The sequence below is a fragment of the Periplaneta americana genome, chromosome 2, assembly GCF_040183065.1.
Source record: "Periplaneta americana isolate PAMFEO1 chromosome 2, P.americana_PAMFEO1_priV1, whole genome shotgun sequence".
Taxonomy (NCBI): domain Eukaryota; kingdom Metazoa; phylum Arthropoda; class Insecta; order Blattodea; family Blattidae; genus Periplaneta; species Periplaneta americana.
Genome location: NC_091118.1, coordinates 171351977 through 171370198, shown reverse-complemented (window position 1 = coordinate 171370198; position 18222 = coordinate 171351977). Strand labels below are relative to the sequence as shown.

Here is an 18222-nt window from a genome sequence, read left to right as displayed (position 1 = left end):
TAAAACTTTTTAATCCGGGGCTTTAGGGAATACCTACAAGGTGAATTAATTTTTAACTTTTTTACCTCCATTCAGTTAGAACAATTTACTATTGTACAGTACAAAGATTTTATCGGTTTTATTTTCTATCAGTCTAATTTATTTCAAAACTTCATGGTCCTTCTAAATTCCGTAAACAAAATTTTGTAAAAATAATTTTCTGTCAAGAATACAGTCTATGCCTATAGACCAAAGAATTAGTTAGAAGAAAATGTTGTTATACACAATAAAATTCACAGAATTCATACACCGCATCTACTGAAGACTGTAACCATTTAACTGTATGTAAATTGCAACGTGATAATAAGCGATATGTAAAAATCATAATACAATATTTAAATAAATTGTCCTTCAATGGAAATAATAATAATAATAATAATAATAATAATAATAATAATAATAATAATAATAACAATAATAATAATACAGTCAACTCGGTTATAGTGAACATTCGGCTATAGTGAACCTAAATCGTTGATCCCGACCCGCATACATTATAAAGTACATTAATATTTCGTTTATAGTGAACCCTCGCTTCGGCTATAGTGAAGCTAAAACTGGAACTTCTCCAAGAAAATGTAATTTTAAAATGGCCAAAATGATAATTCAGGAAACCCTTTGACCTATAAACTTCCAAGAATATGTTCAGAACAAAATCTCAAACCTTCTACTCCTTAAGTGCATTGAAAGACAAAGGATTCGTTGAGCTTTCTGGACAGTTTGATACATGTTAAAGAGAATAGTGTACGCATTGAGGGATAAAGGAAGGATTAGTTCTTATTCCTTTAAAAGAGGTTATTAGAAGAATAGGAAGAGAAAGTTTTTCCTTTAGTAAAATAATAATAATAATAATTTATTTTAGCTGGCAGAGTTAAGACCGTAAGGCCTTCTCTTCCACTCAACCAGCAAAAGGGTGTAGAGTGATGATCAAATGGTAAATATATGAAGGATTACAGTATAATGGTCCTCAACCCTTCCTCCCGCAACTTTGTAAAAATGAACCCGGGGAAATTCCAAGGCTGAGTACATTGTAGCGTACCTCTAGTGGAAAGAAGTGCGAAATCGGTCAGTGCCTACTACCTACATGGCCAGATTAGATTCAGGTTTCGAACTGTGAAGATCAGAATGTCGAAGCGTAAAGTGTTTAAGTTGGAAGATAAAGCGAACATTAGTACTGCTATTGAACGTGGTCTGAACTCAAACGGGCTTTAATAATGTATATATAGCAACGTCAGTAGTATAAAAACAGACACTTCGGCTTTAGTGAACCTCGGATATAGCTGGTCTGCAGAGGTTCACTGTAACCGAAGTTGACTGTAACAATATTAAATAATTTGTCTTCGAGTAGAGAATCTTGAAAATCAGAAATATCTATAAAAAGTTTGTCTATTTTGAGAAAAATTAAATTTTATAACAGTTTTTTTTTATTTACCTGTTAATTTCCAGATACGAGGTGTCACATCTTTGCTATAGATACGCTTCTAAATATTCACGTACTTCATATACGGTATGTATTTTATACAAAGAAACAAGATTTGAAAGTGATAGCATGAAACTATTTCTCGAACTGCGTTCCAGCAGCACGCTTCTAGAAAGCATTCCGTCAAGACAATGCGGTGCTGAGCCACCGATCTGTTGTTATTCCGGTCAGTATAGAAACGCGTGGGACCTACATTACAGTATGGAATCCAGGCAGTAATAGGACAAGGAGTTCGCTGACGGAATCCACAAAGCGATATAGCCACATGGAGGAGAAAATCAGCGCATGTGGCCCGTCCTGTCGAAATGAAATTTTACAGAGGCTGGCTTAAAAACATGGCCATCATGAGAAGACGAAAGTGCATGACGTTAGAGTTCTCATGTTCTGAAGGACACAATTGAAGGGTTCAGAGCCATTAGTGGGCCAAGCGCCATTTATTAAAAACGGAGAAAGTAAGGGTTAAAGTTAAGTGAATACCATAGTTTAATGAAGATTGACATATCATTTAGTTTTAATGTGCATACTCTATATTACTTGCTATATGTTCCCATTTAATTATGGTAATAACTTCATTTTAACCCTTGTTTTCTACGGTTTTAGTAAATGGCGTTTGGCCCACTATGGTTCTGAACCCTTCAATTGTCTGCTCTAGAAATAGAACACGAGAAAATCTCAATACGTAATGAAACGTTTGACATTATACAAGACAAATAAAAATTACAGTGAAATACATTCTAATCCCTTTGGGAAGACAATCGCCATAAAATTATATCAGGAGTGACGCAATGGTTATTTTTCTTATAAATGGGTAAAACTGACCATTAGTTTTGAGTGAGATGTTTAAAACACACAATTTCTCACTCAAACATAATGGATTTCAGTCACGTGTAATATATAGCGTTCTATCTTATTCTAGTAGCTAATTATTGTAATTATTTCCCGACTTATATCTAATATTAGTTTGCCATAATGAAATTTTAAAGTCCTAGTAAGATGTGACAAATCTTTTGTTGCTAAGTTATCAATTGGACTCAAGATTCGGGCCCATGACTTCAACCCTCATGCAAATTCAAGATTATGTCTTCTTCTATATGAAAACAATACCGGACTCTTTTAAAGGTTTTCTACGCATTTAGATATATCTACAGAGTGTTTATATGTTTATTTAAAAGTCTGGGATTAAAATCCTACGAATTGAAAATTAATAAATGATGTTCAAATGTTACGAAGCTGTCTTCCTCAGGATACTACAGCTTTTTATCACTACCGCAATTCTCCATTACTAGGAAAGTATAATAGAATTGCAATTTTCTATCGCAGATAAAAATACTGAAATACTGTATATTTTTTTAATCTCCAAGTGCACATTCAATACTAGTGGAATCGATACATTTTCTTTATCTCTAAATATTATTATTATTATTATTATTATTATTATTATTATTATTATCACATCATCGTCATCACCATCCAAAATCAATGAGCTTCGTAGAGAGCAATTACATTCATCAAGAATAAGGTCACCAAAAATAAGTACATGAAAAAAAAAAAACAATAGGTTATTCTTCAATGGATCACGATGGTAAGAGGTAGAGATTTGTTATAAGAAATGAAAATATTTACAGTATTAAAAGAAATGGAAAATTATAAAACAAAATGGTCTCAACTTGTAGAAAGAATAACACGAAACAAGGGTAAAGGTTGGTAATATTGTGATACTTACAGTGGCGTAGCACGAAATTTTGAGCAGGGGAAGCTAACTCAAGTTGTCTTTCATGCAATATGAGAAAACGTATTACAAAAATACAGTCTTAAAATAAATAGCAGTCAATGTCAAGTCAGCAGTCGAAGATTGGTTGGAACCTCGTAAGTAACACCAATAAGGCATGACCTCAAATGATACGTAGTAAAATATGATTTCACGGTTTACACATATCTCTAATAGACACATATAACTATAACATTAGCTCACTCCCTGTCATACTTAGAGAAATCACAATATTAGTATCATTACGTAAGTATGCGTCTGTTTTTTGTTGTTTCCTTCATTGACAGCAAGGGAGTCGATCATTTGTTTTTTAAATCACACTTTTGTTCGTAAGTCAGTCTTGATAATACAATTGTCCTAAAAAAAATCAAGTAAATTGGTGTCAGGAACTGTTATTTCGCTCATTATTTATTATATCAGCCACAATGCACACTAACACTTCAACTGAACACAACTGACGAAAAGGGATAACTCGGAAACTACTTATTTTAAATGTTAAAGCTAGCTTTTTGCGAGCCTTGCGACTAGGGTAGTATAGTTAGAAAGGGATGGAAAATCTGCGGGGTGGATTACACAGAAGAAGCCAGTCTGCTTGGAAGCTGGTGTGTGTAGGCTTCTTGTTTACTGCTGCATCACAAATCATCCTAAGCTGCCGCATCACAATATTTAACGCGTAAATATAAATTCTATTAAAATTAATAAATAATTTTCTCCATAAACTGCAGGTTTATTATGAAATTATTATTAACTGGGGAAGCTAAGCTTTTTAGCTAAAATTGACGCTACGCCACTGGATACTTATAATATTATGATAGTTTTTTTTTTTTTTAGAATTTTTTACAATTTTACTGAGCAAGAGGAAGTTCGGTTTTTTGCGTCAACATATTAAGGGAATTTCGTGGACGAGTTTCTGCACAAAACCGGTTCTTCTCTCGCTTAGTAAAAGTGTAAAAAATTCACAAAAAGTATTATTATAGTATTATTAGTATCACAATATTACCAATCTTTACCCTATATACCAAAAGAAAGAAAAAGATAGGGAAGACCTATGAGGTTACTTTTGGAAAAGTGCCTGATCACACACACACACGCACGCACGCACGCACGCACGCACGCACGCACGCACGCACGCACGCACACACACACACACACACACACGTTACATGATGATGATGACGATGATGATGATTATTATTATTATTTCTGATTGTGTCGGTAAATTTGCCTACATAACTGGCTTCATATGGGTGAATGACGTAAGTCAAGTATCCCTCAATAGTAAAAAAAGATAATAATAATAATAATAATAATAATAATAGTAATAATAATATAATTAATAATAATAATTATTATATGGTAATGATGATGGTGGTGGTGGTAGTAGTCTAGTAGTACTAGTAATAATAATAATAATAATAATAATAATAATAATAATTATTATTATTATTATTATTATTATTTTGTAATTGCGAATAATAATAATAATAATAATAATAATGATAATAATAATTTTGTAATTGCGAATAATAATAATAATAATTTTGTAATTGCGAATAATAATAATAATAATAATAATAATAATTTTGTAATTGCGAATAATAATGATAATAATATTATTATTATCATTATTATTATTATATTATTACTATTATTATTATTATTATTATTATTATTATTATTATTATTATTATTATTATTACTACTACTAGACTACTACCACCACCACCATCATCATTACCACTAATAAAGAAATTTACTTTTATTCATATCTCATATTAGATAGACTTATATCTTGCAGTAAATTGTACTTATTTACCCGAATGCCATCTCCTATCATTCTCTTTTTATTTTGGTATCGGGATAGGGGTCACATGACCCAGCAAGAAAACAGACCCTGGTCCTTTGTACGAATCCCTAGTAATCCACACCAACTGACACGTCTAAGATTCTCTGTATATTCGGGATTATTGGTGGCTCATTATGACCCAGCACTGCAACTTGTGTCAAATGGGTCCCTGGACAATAGTCCTTTCTTCTATAGTGAGAGAATCCTTCCCCAGTCATCTCCTGTCGCAGACACCAGTTTCCGTGTGAATGAGTAGTGCGCGATGAAGAGCTCTTGCCACTGGCTCTTATCTCAGACCGTCATTAAGAGTGTGAGAGTCTCCGCCAGCGTCACTAGACTGAATAGCAGCGTGCAAGAAATGATCTGATATTTAGTGTCAAACTAAAATCCCTTTCCCAAGTTATCAAGAGATCTGATGTAGAGAAAATTGAACCAGGCTAATGAACTTGAAAATTTGCTCCTCTATTTTTCATGCTTCTTGATGGTGACGCCGTGCTGCAATCTCTCATCAACTGGGTAACCTTCGAAATGCTATCATAAAAAATGCTCAAGAGTTTTCTTGTTAATAGAGTTCACAACATAACTGTCGTAGTGCTAATTTTTTGTTAAGAAATGGTAGTTTAGTCTCTCCTTCTGTCTTTATTCTTTAATCCTCTATCTCCCTTTCTTTCTTTCCATTCCTTCTGTTTTTAATCATCATTCTTTCCCATCCCTCTCTCTACATAATGTTTTCCAATTTGCCATATTCTCTTAGCCTCTTCCTTCTCTTCCCTGTTTCAATTCATTTTCTCGTTAATTTTCTTTTAATCCTCTTTCTCATACACTTCATCCATTTTAGTGGCTATTTTACGACGCTGTATCAACATCTTAGGTTATTTAGCGTCTAAATGAAGTGAAGGTGATAATGCCGGTGAAATAAGTCCGGGGTAAAGCACCGATAGTTACCCAGCATTTGCTCATATTGGGTTGAGGTAAAACCCCTGAAAAACCTCAACTAAGTGACTTGCCCCAACCGGGATTCGAACCCGGACCACCTGGTATATATGTATGTAGTACATACAAACGACATGGCGGATCAGTGAGTTGCTACGGTTTGGGAGCAGCGAATCGTGATAGAAAAATATGTAGTGTATGTATGTACAAACTTTTTGATTGGAAGTCAAATATACTAATTATATTAGATAAATTATATTATCTTCCTCATTAGTACATAGAAATATACAAGAATAGTCATACTGTATGTATGTATGTATGTATGTATGTATGTATGTATGTATGTATGTATGTATGTACGTACGTGTGTATGTATGTGTGTATGTATGTATGTATGTACGTACGTGTGTATGTGTGTATGTATGTATGTATGTATGTATGTATGTATATTTCATATCAGGAATTACATCCAATGTAATGTAGACCTCACAATTTTAACGTGAGATGTCTATGTTCGAGTTACAAAAGAGAAATGGTTCAGTCTGGCGTCATTCGTGGTATCATGGAAACATAAGTGTAAGATGAACTTCGTGCCTCGTTTTCCACGCGGTCCAACAATCCTTCAAAGGAACGGCGAAAATCAGAGTGAGACAAGTAGCCAACAGGCTTGGAGCTCACAAAACACTTTCTCTCAGCCCCAATTTCCATTGCTAAGGACGCGTTTTCCCGTACCTTTTCAATGTTTCTCCTCTTATTTTCCTATTGATAATGGTTGACACACAGTAGTAGGTCTAAATGGAGATATTGGTTGGTATGGTTTAAGTACAGGGACATCATTTTATTTTTACTAACACTTTTAATATTAACCTGGCTATACCGTTGGATCAACGCCGTTTGTTACCCCCATCCACGACTGGAGTTCGACGATACTGGCGTAATATACAAACAAATCACTTTACTAGGTATAGGAGGGAAGAAAAGTAGTTCATCCATTTAAGTAAACTAGGGAATATCGCGCTTTTGAGTTTGATCATTTTCATTAGGTTTTTGTTTAATCAAAATACAGTACAGTATTAACAATGAGTGTTTTTACTCACGAACTGAGCTGTCCGTGTGGACGTATTCATTATACAGTGTATACTATACTGTCTACAGCACATTAGCGTACAATATAGAGAATGAAGTTAAATTGAAAAATAATCATAATATGGATATTTAAACACATTTTTGAAAATGGTGGCCGTTCATTTCGATACAGACTTCAGTTCTAATGTGCATATTAACGCACTATAGACTACTATACCTAATTCCAATTACCAGTTTCGTCCTTCGTACTAGTAACTCATGTTGAAATAATTCTGTACCTACTCTATAAAAGAGTACCTTACATACCGTAAATTCAATCTTCACTTCTGTCCGATCCTAAAAGATCAAATTACTCAGACATACTATCTACTGTCCGTCCAAGTGGTTATGTCGTATGGTCGTATAAAGGGAGGAAATCACATGACAGTTAATTACTTAACGAGGCCCTTTTATTTAAGTTATTCTAAACAGTTGTATAATATTACGCAGACGTCAAATTCCTAACAGAAATTAATGTTCTCAGAAAAGAGCTAAGACAGCCCAGCCACTAGCTGGCGAATAAAAGCTGGTGGGGGAAACCGGGATACGACGTAGGCAAATGGACGACAGTACCTGTGCGAAAATGATTCAATATTGAAAGCTCTTTCGTCACTGGAAAACGCGAACATATTTTTGGAACGTACTGTTTACTATGACCGTAAGGCTACTATGGCTGTATATGCGGTCTTGGATCTGTATGGAGGACGGTTGAACTTCATTAGTAGAAGAGGTGGGAGTGAAGTGCATTAAAAAACTCAGGTACAATAAAAATTGAAGTAAAAATAAAATGATGTCCCTGTATAATATATCATCACAGCCACAAAAATGACCGACTGCCATGCGCTAAGTCCCTTTCGGAAGATTTTGATTGATTTCTTGACAGCCTAGGTTTATACGTAACGAATATATTATACAGCGGCAGAGTTCCAATAATTTTTTGTCAATGTTTGAAATTATATTACTGCTGTGGCTCCGCTATGTTTTTCCTTTGCTTTTGTTTGTTTTCTTTTCTGTCTGTTTGCAGATTAGATGCTGTAAATAGTTTATAATAAATATATATGCAAGGGGTAATTTAGGTGCAACATAAAAATTCTCTATCTTAATAGTTATAAACAGAGAAAGGAAGTTCATTCCCTAAAAACGTGAAGAGTATGTAAGCATTTATGCCGTAAAAATAGATAAATATGCTACAAAATATGCATCATCAGTCTGGTATACTGTAGGTATAAGCAACTTACGTTTAGTCTATGGATTTTGAAGTGCTTGCCTCATAGCTGAATGCTCCATTTATGCTGTTTCAATTCACAACTAAGCAGTGACGTTTGTTTTCTGTTGTCATTCTTCGCCTGTTGTCTCTCAGCATAGCTTTGTAGCGCGAAAAACTTCGTTTTACGTCACAAGAAGTAAGAGGGGCTTGCACAAAAGCTGTGAGCTGTTCTATAGAAAATTTTGTTGGTTTTTAGGGTGTTTTTCCTTCGAGAATATCTTGAATTTATTTAATTTGATAATAGCCAGGGTTTTTGGAAAGAATATTTTCTGTTTTCTCGTTCACTTTATCTCCTACATTTCCTGGAACTGATGTTAAACTGGATATTGTTCAATCGAAATCTGCTAAAGACTGCAATAAAGGAATACCAATTGCTATACTAGGGGCAGAAGAAATACGCGGGTATGGCGAACCCCTCATTCACTACCCCGACTCCTATACCCCTCATAACCTGTTTGGTGTATGGTATTGTCCCAAATAACTCACCCCTCCATTCACACGTTTTGCGCTATAGGAAAACTTAAAAGAACAAATAAAATAATAACGTGATTTATAGTAATTACAAATACCTGATTTACTGAATATTGTTGTTTTGTTTAGTCAACTGTCCGAACACAGGTCTCAAACTCATAAATGACAATAATAATGCATCATTAATGAGGTAAATAAGACGGGAGATAATGGGTTATGGTGGCCAGTTCCTTTCCCCTCCATTGCATACATCGCTGAATAGTAACATATTACACTAATCAGACTTTAGATGATATTATCATTTATAATATTTCGCAAGTTAGCCATTTCACAAATGTAATAAATAATTTTATTATTATAATGCAATGTAAACCAAATACGAGAAATCAAATATTTAACATTACACACAATTAGAATTTTGTTTTCATGTGTTTTCAGAACATTGTATTGAAATAGGAATTACTAAATCATGTTTATACAGTTATCAACTTTGTGAATCATGAGAAAATTATAAATTAAAGTCCAAAAAATTAATATATTTTTACTTTGTGTAAAAAATGTACACTTATTGTAACATGAACGAGTTTCGTAATAAAAAAAATACTTATGTATTAGAAGCACACTTCAGAATGGCTTAGCTTAAAAAAACAAATAAACACAACAAGTATGACTAAAAAAATCGTTTATACACAAATTCTCTTAACTGATGTAGAGAGACACCATACGCCTTGGCAGTGGCTGTCTGCGTTGATGATAAGACACTTTTAATGTCGTCTCAAATTTTAAGTTCTTTCAAGAAACAACAAACTCGATAAATAACGCCTTTAGTATGACTTCTGATATCAGGGCTTGACTGAGACATGATAGTGATTACTTGGATGATTAGTATTTAAAAATACTGTTTGTTATGTTATTATTATGATATATTTTTTCGAACACGGTATAACACAGTAATATCACAGACGAGCACTTGTCAACAACTAGCATTCGAACGCAGCGACAGGAAGGTCTCTTTGTTCAGGTCATAAACCGCTAGAGAAAGTGTGGAGTGAGTAGTTTCCGCACAAGACCAAAAACCCGCATTTCTTCTGCCTTTACTATAGCTTGAGAGGCTCCCTATGAGGGCGTCATCGTTACGTTCAAAATTCATAAACATAAATTAGTCGTGATTACGAATTTACACACTTTTAAAAATGAGGGAAAGACAAATAAACATACATAATATGCAGTTTTCCTGCATAAATATTAAAATATGATACTTTTATAAACAAAGGCAAAATATGCACTTTTATGCACAATAAAAGTAATATCATTGTATTCAGAAATTTGTTATTCATGTAGATAACCTTTCACCATATTCACACAACGATAGAGAACAAATATGCAAATGCATGAACTTCCTTTCCCTACTTATAAATACCAAAGATTTTTCTTCGTGTGTACCGGGTGCTGTCCGAAGCTGGACCTTAGTAAGTTCACGCTACGGGAGATCGGTCATTTTTTGTGTCTAAGACTGCACATGAATATAAAAAAATACACTACAGTGAAGAAAGTACATAAATATTGTATTTTATTACTTTAATTCCTGTACAGACGTTTCGCACAGTCATTGGAATTTTTAAAAATCTCCTATTAATTTTCTCTTCCCATTTTTCTGATCCTGTTGAAAGGTAACGAATGGTACTTTATTTATTTATTTACTCATTTACTCATTAATTAATTAATTTGTTTTTTGATCTATCTATCTATCAATCAATCAATCAATCAATCAATCAATCAATCAGTCAGTCAGTCAGTCAGTCAGTCTGTCTGTCTGTCTATCTATCTATCTATCTATCTATCTATCTATAACTATCTATCTATCTATCTATCTATCTATCTATCTATCTATCTATCTATCTATCTATCTATCTATCTATCTATCTATCTATCTATCTATCTATCTATCTATCTATCTATCTATCTATCTATCTATCTATCTATCTATCTATCTATCTATCTACCTACCTACCTACCTACCTACCTACCTACCTACCTACCTACCTACCTACCTACCTACCTACCTACCTACCTACCTATCTATCTATCTATCTATCTATCTATCTATCTATCTATCTATCTATCTATCTATCTATCTATCTATCTATCTATCTATTTATTTAATTTATTCTGGTAGCATTAAGGCCACGAGGCCTTCTCTTCCACACTACCAGAAGTGAAATACACAATGAAACAATGGCAAAAATAGTACCTAATATTATCAGTCATACTTAAATATAAAAATCGTTTTCATGCACATTAACATTACAGCTTACAAAAAAAATATTTTATTATGTTTCAGATTCTGATATTCTGGTTCATACACTGCGACAGAAATATGAAATTATCATGCATTTTTATCGTACGTACCAAAAGAAATTAAATTCTTTACTTTGTACTTTTTTGTCATAAAATCTGTTTCGGTTATTTTGCTAGTTCGCTTTGAGGGAAGGGACAAGGACTGGGGATTGCCTTCTCACGTAGGCGCTTGGATGGATCCATTGTTCTACCCGGAATGGAATGATGTGCATGCCCTAAGTGACCAAGAAAAAATGAAGTTTCCTTTTTTTTTTTGTGTTCATGGAAATATTTTCAAGTGTTTCACCCATTTCATTAAGTCAATTCAGGCACTTCACCATTTAGCAGTATTAGTAGTATTTATTTATTTAACCTGGTAGAGATAAGGCCGTCAGGCCTTCTCTGCCCCTCTACCAGGAGATTCCAACTATAATATGAAGAATAAAATTACAATTAGGGTTCCGTATATAATTTTTAAAAAGAAATTACAATCTTTTACGTTATTTTTAGACAGTATGGCTCAAAAAACGGTAGTTTTGTTATGTTGTCTTTAAATTTTGACAGTCGAATTACAATTGTAATTTAATTTCGACGATTACAGGAGCGAGAGAGAGCCTCCCACGTTAAAAGTGTAGGAGCGATGCCATGGCTTGTTCCTGAAGACCACACATCACTTCCACTAGTATCCGCTATGTGCTGGCGTTCCTTCAGGAGGGGAAGGAGGTAGAGAGAAAATTGCTGCGCCGATAGAATTTTAAACAGCGTGCCCCAAACAGGGGCTAAGGGGGCCGACACTTCCTCTGGCACCGAGGTATAAAGTCTGACTCGTGATTTATTATAGTGAACAATCGCGAACGAAGCTTCAAGTCGGACGCAACTTCAGTGCACACAGGGCATTAGCGAGGGCGTGATTAAAGTCCAGATGGCGTCTTTCTGGTGCGTGGTGGTGTTAGCGGCGCTGGCGTCCTTCGCAGGGGCCCAGCCAACTAAAACTAAAGTTTCTTTGAAGTTGGAATCCGCCATGGAACAAATGAAAAGTGAGTGTTCTCAAGGAACAAGTGAATCCGCGATCGCGTGTTTGAAGTATAAGGTCCTCACTGCTATCGACGAGCTGTACAAGAACGACACAGTGGAGGTGAGTGGAGTGTCCGCCAGCTAACTTTTCGCCTTCCGTTGATATTATAAGTGACAGTGTAACCAAATTCCATTTGCTGCAAGAAAGTGGACGTCTCTCTGCTTTCCAAATGGACAGAATGTGTAATCTTCGTTTCGCGACAGATCTGTTTGTCTCTAGAGGTACACTCACGTCATGCTGACCACATGACAAAGGAGTCAAGCCTCTTGAGTGTAGTATTGATTATAGGCTATATGAACAAGCATAGAGTGTCTGGAACAAATGAATCCAGAATAAAAAGGGGTGCATACTAGTTCGGTCCCATAAGATACGCGCTTGAAATAGAGGGCCTACAGTAGAAATTCAGTCCGGGGTTCAGAAAAGTACAGTATTAATTCGGTGCGAACTATGCAGACATAGACAAGTTATAGTATAGGCCTACATATTATACAGGGTGTATCTAAATTGGTGTCAAATATTTCGGGGACATGTTCCTAATACCAAAACATTACAAAAAGTTCATATGAACATTGGTCTCAAAATAATTTATTTCAGAGTTAACAAGACAAAATTTAATGTTACAAAAATTGCTCGGAGTGGCTTCCTCCTCCTTCGATGTATCCCCTAAACCTGCGTTACATGCTCTGGCGTACTCTGTTGAAAATTTCTGGAGTGTTTCGTATTTCGTGAAATCCAGTTTGGATACGCTCTCAGAATATCAAAATTAAGTACAGGAGTCGCATGAACCAGGGACTTTAATGTCCCCAGACGAAGAAATCCATTGGAATCAAATCAGGCGATCGAGCAGGCCATGCAATGAATCCCCTTCGACCAATACATCTTTGGGGAAATCGATCATTAAAAAATTACGAAGTATCAGACTGAAATGAGCTGGAGCAGCATCGTGTTAAAACACATTCGTTGGATGACGTCCAGAAGCACATCATCAATTAAATGATGCAAATCATTTCGTTCTGTTCACTCACAGAATACATTTTCTTCTGATTTTTTTCCTCTACAAAATACAAACAAACAGAAAAACCATCAATCAGCGGTCAATGAACGGACAAATCCTTTAATAACTCCCTAACGAATGGTTTTCAGACCCATGTTCTTATTAACTTTTTTAATTGGTTTGATGTTAGGAACACGTCCCCGAAATATTTGACACTAATTTAGATAAACCCTGTATATACACTACAGGTCAAAAGTTTTCGATCAGCTATGAAAAAAAAAGAAAAACTATATACTTTATTTCAATGTACAAACACATCGGAAAAACTAAATAGACCAACAAAATAAATATTTTCTCTCACTAGCATTATGATAATACGTATGATAGAATATTCAAAACGAAATCCATGTTTTAACCATAAATCTATAGTTGTGATAAGTGATCGAAAACTTTTGACCGGTTGTGTGTATGTGTGTGTGATGTGTGTCTATATATATATATATATATATATATATATATATATATATATATATATATATATATATCAAAGAGACTTTACAGTATATATTATGAACTAGCTGTCGTATCGAATCCGACAAGTTTTTATCGATACTGACGTGTTTTGATGTTGGTAGTGATATCGATTCCCTGATGCTACTTTCCCGTCAGAATTATGGGCCGAATTCGTAGCTACGACAGAAAGGACAAACAGTTGCAAATCTTTCCATGCAAAGTTAAATGGCTTATTCCACACCGCTCGCCCTAACATCTTTCAATTAATAGACGTCCTAAAACTAATTCAAATTGACACTTACATACAAATTATAAGCCCAGCAACAAAAAGAAGACCAAATCAATTAAAGAATGAACAATATTAGAGACAAAATGGCAGAATTTATATCTAAATCAATAAACAGACTCCAATATATAAAACACTGTCCTACAAATTTCTCCCAAAAACATAGCTCCTAGTACCACTGACTATTCTAAAGTTCAAGAAGTTTTGACTAAGATTTATACTGTACAATGTACATGATTATCAACATTTTTAACAACTGACGAGATAATTCTGCGTCAAAATTGAACGTGAGCGAAAACTGGCTGACATAATTTTGTCTGCAGTCTCTATTAAGAACAAGGTTATTTTACGTGTCCTTCATCTACGGTACGGACGTCCCAGTTTAAGTTCCTTCCGGAGGAAGCCATGCTAAGAATTTATTGCCTTTAAATTGCATCCCCTATAGGCCGAGTTTGAATCACCGAACATTGAATTCAAGGGATGAAAAGGAACTTCTAAACCATTTTCAACCGGTGTGCAGCTAGAAAATCAAAACAGTAAAGATTGTCGTAGTAAATTGGAAAAATAAAAGTGAAAAGCGTAGTAAAAAAGTGAGTCCACAAGAGTGAACTTTCACAAATCAACATTCAGACACATTTTCTCTAAAACCCTCAAAATCCCCCCCCCCCCCGACTGGTTTAGATTATATGAGTGTGCCGCGGGATTTCAAATTACACCTTTAGTGTGCCACATATTGAAAAAGGTTGAAAAACGCTGTTCTAGACAATAAAAGCCTACTCTTTCTATTGCATGTAACTTCAAAAATTTGAGAAGTTTATTAAATAAAAGAATTGCGAATCAAAATATTGTGATAAATGTATTTGAACTAATATGCGTGCGGTGTGCACAGGTGTCGGAAACGGTGACGGTGGTACGCAACACGGCGCCCAGCGAGGAAGCGCGGGGCATGCTGGACCAGCTGGAGAACTACGTGCAGACACACGACGTGCTGGTCAAGCTGCCAGGAGACTCGCAGCTCACGTTCTCGCCTCGCAACGTCCACAACGGAGAACTCAACCTCAGCCTCAAGTTCGACCAAGATGACTCCGCCGAAGTCAGCGAGGGTACGCTTCGGATATCCTCCCATGGCTTCATTGATAATTTCTTTCCTGTTTTTCCTTTTGCTTCATATCTGTTCACCTGAAGGTAGTCATGCAATCTCTTAGACTCATCTTGACTTCGTTTTATCTTAATTCTGAACCGGCGGCTCGCACAAATCCTGAGATAGTGAGTGGTTTCTATAGTTGCGAGATGCCTTTAAAGTCTTGGTTTTTAAGAACCGATGTATGCGAGGTGCAAGGCCCTCTTCGCACCTTTCATGCATCGGTTCTGAAAAACCAAGCCTTTAGCAAGGAGACATACCAAAATCACCAACACAGTTCTGTTTATTGGTCATGGAGAGTAGCTAGCTCTTGGTAGCGGATCTGACAGACATATTTTTCTCCTTTACCTTCTTTGATATAGGAACAGAGACATAACTCTGAAAAGCGTATTGTCTTTACATCTTTTGCACGGCGCAAAATCTCAAAATGGCTAAGTGGTACCAACTCAGCTACAAATCCAAGCGATAGCAATTCGACTCCTGGCAAAGAATTGAGATTTATCTCCAGTGACGGCGTCAAAATTTTCAAATTGGAGAGCCACTGGGGTGGGCGCACCAAAAAAAAAAAGGGAGGAAAGTGTAAATGAAAAAAACAAATGCGCATTACCTATAAATAAATATTCACACGAAGACATAACATTTTAAAACATATTGTACTATTGTAATGCACGACCAAGCGATCTATAGCATCGTGTATTTACTGTTATTGTCACATTGGAGATTCTGGAGCCGATACATATATACTGGAGTATGTGTATGTTTCTATATACATATATATATATATATATATATATATATATATATATATATACATTATAATGCCGGTTTTAGGGATACTTACTATTGGGAGTACGTACACTAAAATAGTACTGCTTGATCTGGCTGACCGCTTGAAAATAGCTATGGTACGTTTAGCAATTATATTGAATATTGCACTTTCAATGATGATGTATATATACGTAATGAATGAATAAATAAATAAATAAATAATTAAATAAATAAATAAATAATTTATGTATTACATAACCAACAGTTTACGAACAAAGAAATGACTGAAGATTTAGTTATCAGGCCGAAAAATAAAAGCTCAAGGCGGGATAACCAATAATTTTAATTTATTAAACGTGTTGGTAATACTGAATACGTCAAATGTGGCGTGTATGTTCACACAGCATCTTGTAGTCCATCACTCGTCTTTCCTTCCCTAACTTCAATTAATATAGGTGGAAAGGAACCGGCCACCATAACAGCATTGCCTCCCAGCTTAGTTGTCTTATAAGTGGCGCCTTGTTGGTACTTATGAGGTTCAGACCTGTCTTCGGACTGTTGACTAAACAACAACAACAATATAGAACATAGCTGCCGTTCCTATCTACAGTTTCTGGTAGAGATTCGTCATTGATGAGGTAAAAGTAATTTTTACGAATAAAAATTTTAGTGACTCAATCTTTTGTCACAAAAAATTAATGCTAATTATGAGTTAGCCATTAATAATTGATATATAAATTCCCTTCTTAAATATAGGGCTTACTGAGCTATAGTGGTATTTTAACAGTGAAGTGACATATGTGAAGGCGTAAATGAAGGTACTTCAAGAAAACCTGCCTTACAAGTTTAATAATTTGCGCTTTACGAAATAGTAGAAACCTCTGGTAAGCAGCCAATTATTGACAATAGGACTAGTGGAGAGCGCGATATAACATGATTGTAATTATTGTAATCTCTATGTAACGATAGCTTTCGACGTAAACAAATTGAAAATTAGTGTCAAACAGGAAGAAAACGGCAAAGAATAACCAGTGACTAAGTTCAAAATTCTCAACATTGCAAATAAATCAATATTTTAAATTCTCACCATTGGAAATGAATCAATATTTCCCGTACTGTGTTCGTTCTAATGTGAGCGTATTTGTGATTTCAGCTCGCAAGAAGAAGCTGAAGAAGAGCAAGTTGAAGAAGATCCTGATCCCCATCGCCGTGTTCATGCTGCTGAAGGCCTTGACTATGATCCCCCTGTTCATCGGCATCCTCGGCATCAAGGCCTGGAACGCCCTCCAACTCAGCTTCGGGTCTTTCGTCCTCTCCTTCGCCCTGGCCATCTTCCAGCTGTGCAAGAAGCTGGCAGGCGACTCTGCCCCTCCCCAGCCCATCGTGGCTCACGCCACAGGTTGGGACGCCCAGCGCAGCTTCGACACCGGGTTCGATGCCCAGGACATGGCTTACAGTGCATACGCGCAAGGAGCGTGAGAACGAAAAGTTCCGACTCGATATAATGGACAGATCTTAAGACTGTGAGTAAAAGGAGACACAAGACATATGAAAAAGACTATCGTCACTTAGCAACTTGTGTGAGCGAGATATTACAGGACGACTTCATATAGATAAATGACTGTACAAATGCAAAACGATCGAGTGACGTGTGACAATTGAAGGACAATATTTGTTATTGTTATTTATATTAGGAAGATGACTGTCATTTATTTATTGAACTAAATACAATAACTTTATTTTTAAATAATATTGTGTTCTTACATTATGCGAACCAAGACAAATATGACATCATGCAATCCTAGCATTAGAAGTTAAAAAACACGCTTCTTATAACGCTATAAATCGTACACAATTGGCCTAATTCTGGCACTGGTGCCAGGAAAGGTTACCTAGCAACTAGTATTCCATGACGTCATCACCACCTTCACAACACAATTTTATACAACGTACCTGCAAGAAAAAGCTTCAAAACAACAACAAAATACAGTAGAACTTGATTATAGCGACCTCGTTTTGTGCGACACCTCGCCTATAACGTCAAATATTCTGTGGTCCCAACTAATTCCCCATAAGACATATGCTTTCCTACCTTGCTTAAGACGACAAACGCATATGCGTCTACCTCGCATATAACGTCATTTTCAACCTCTGTTTGGAATAAGATTTTCTAAGAACC

At 35.5% G+C, this 18222-nt stretch overlaps 2 protein-coding genes across 2 annotated transcripts in view; one reads left to right on the top strand and one right to left on the bottom strand.

Annotated features, from left to right (window-relative positions):
* Positions 1 to 18222, bottom strand: part of LOC138695208 (uncharacterized) — a 666755-nt gene that overhangs the window by 558571 nt on the left and 89962 nt on the right. The gene's annotated exons all lie outside the window — the stretch shown is intronic.
* On the top strand, positions 12099 to 17671 carry LOC138694812 (uncharacterized). The gene is made up of 3 exons (XM_069818903.1): positions 12099 to 12401; positions 15024 to 15237; positions 17197 to 17671. Exons 1-3 carry the CDS (start codon positions 12189 to 12191, stop codon positions 17520 to 17522), a joined length of 753 nt encoding a protein of 250 aa, XP_069675004.1. The 5' UTR covers positions 12099 to 12188; the 3' UTR covers positions 17523 to 17671.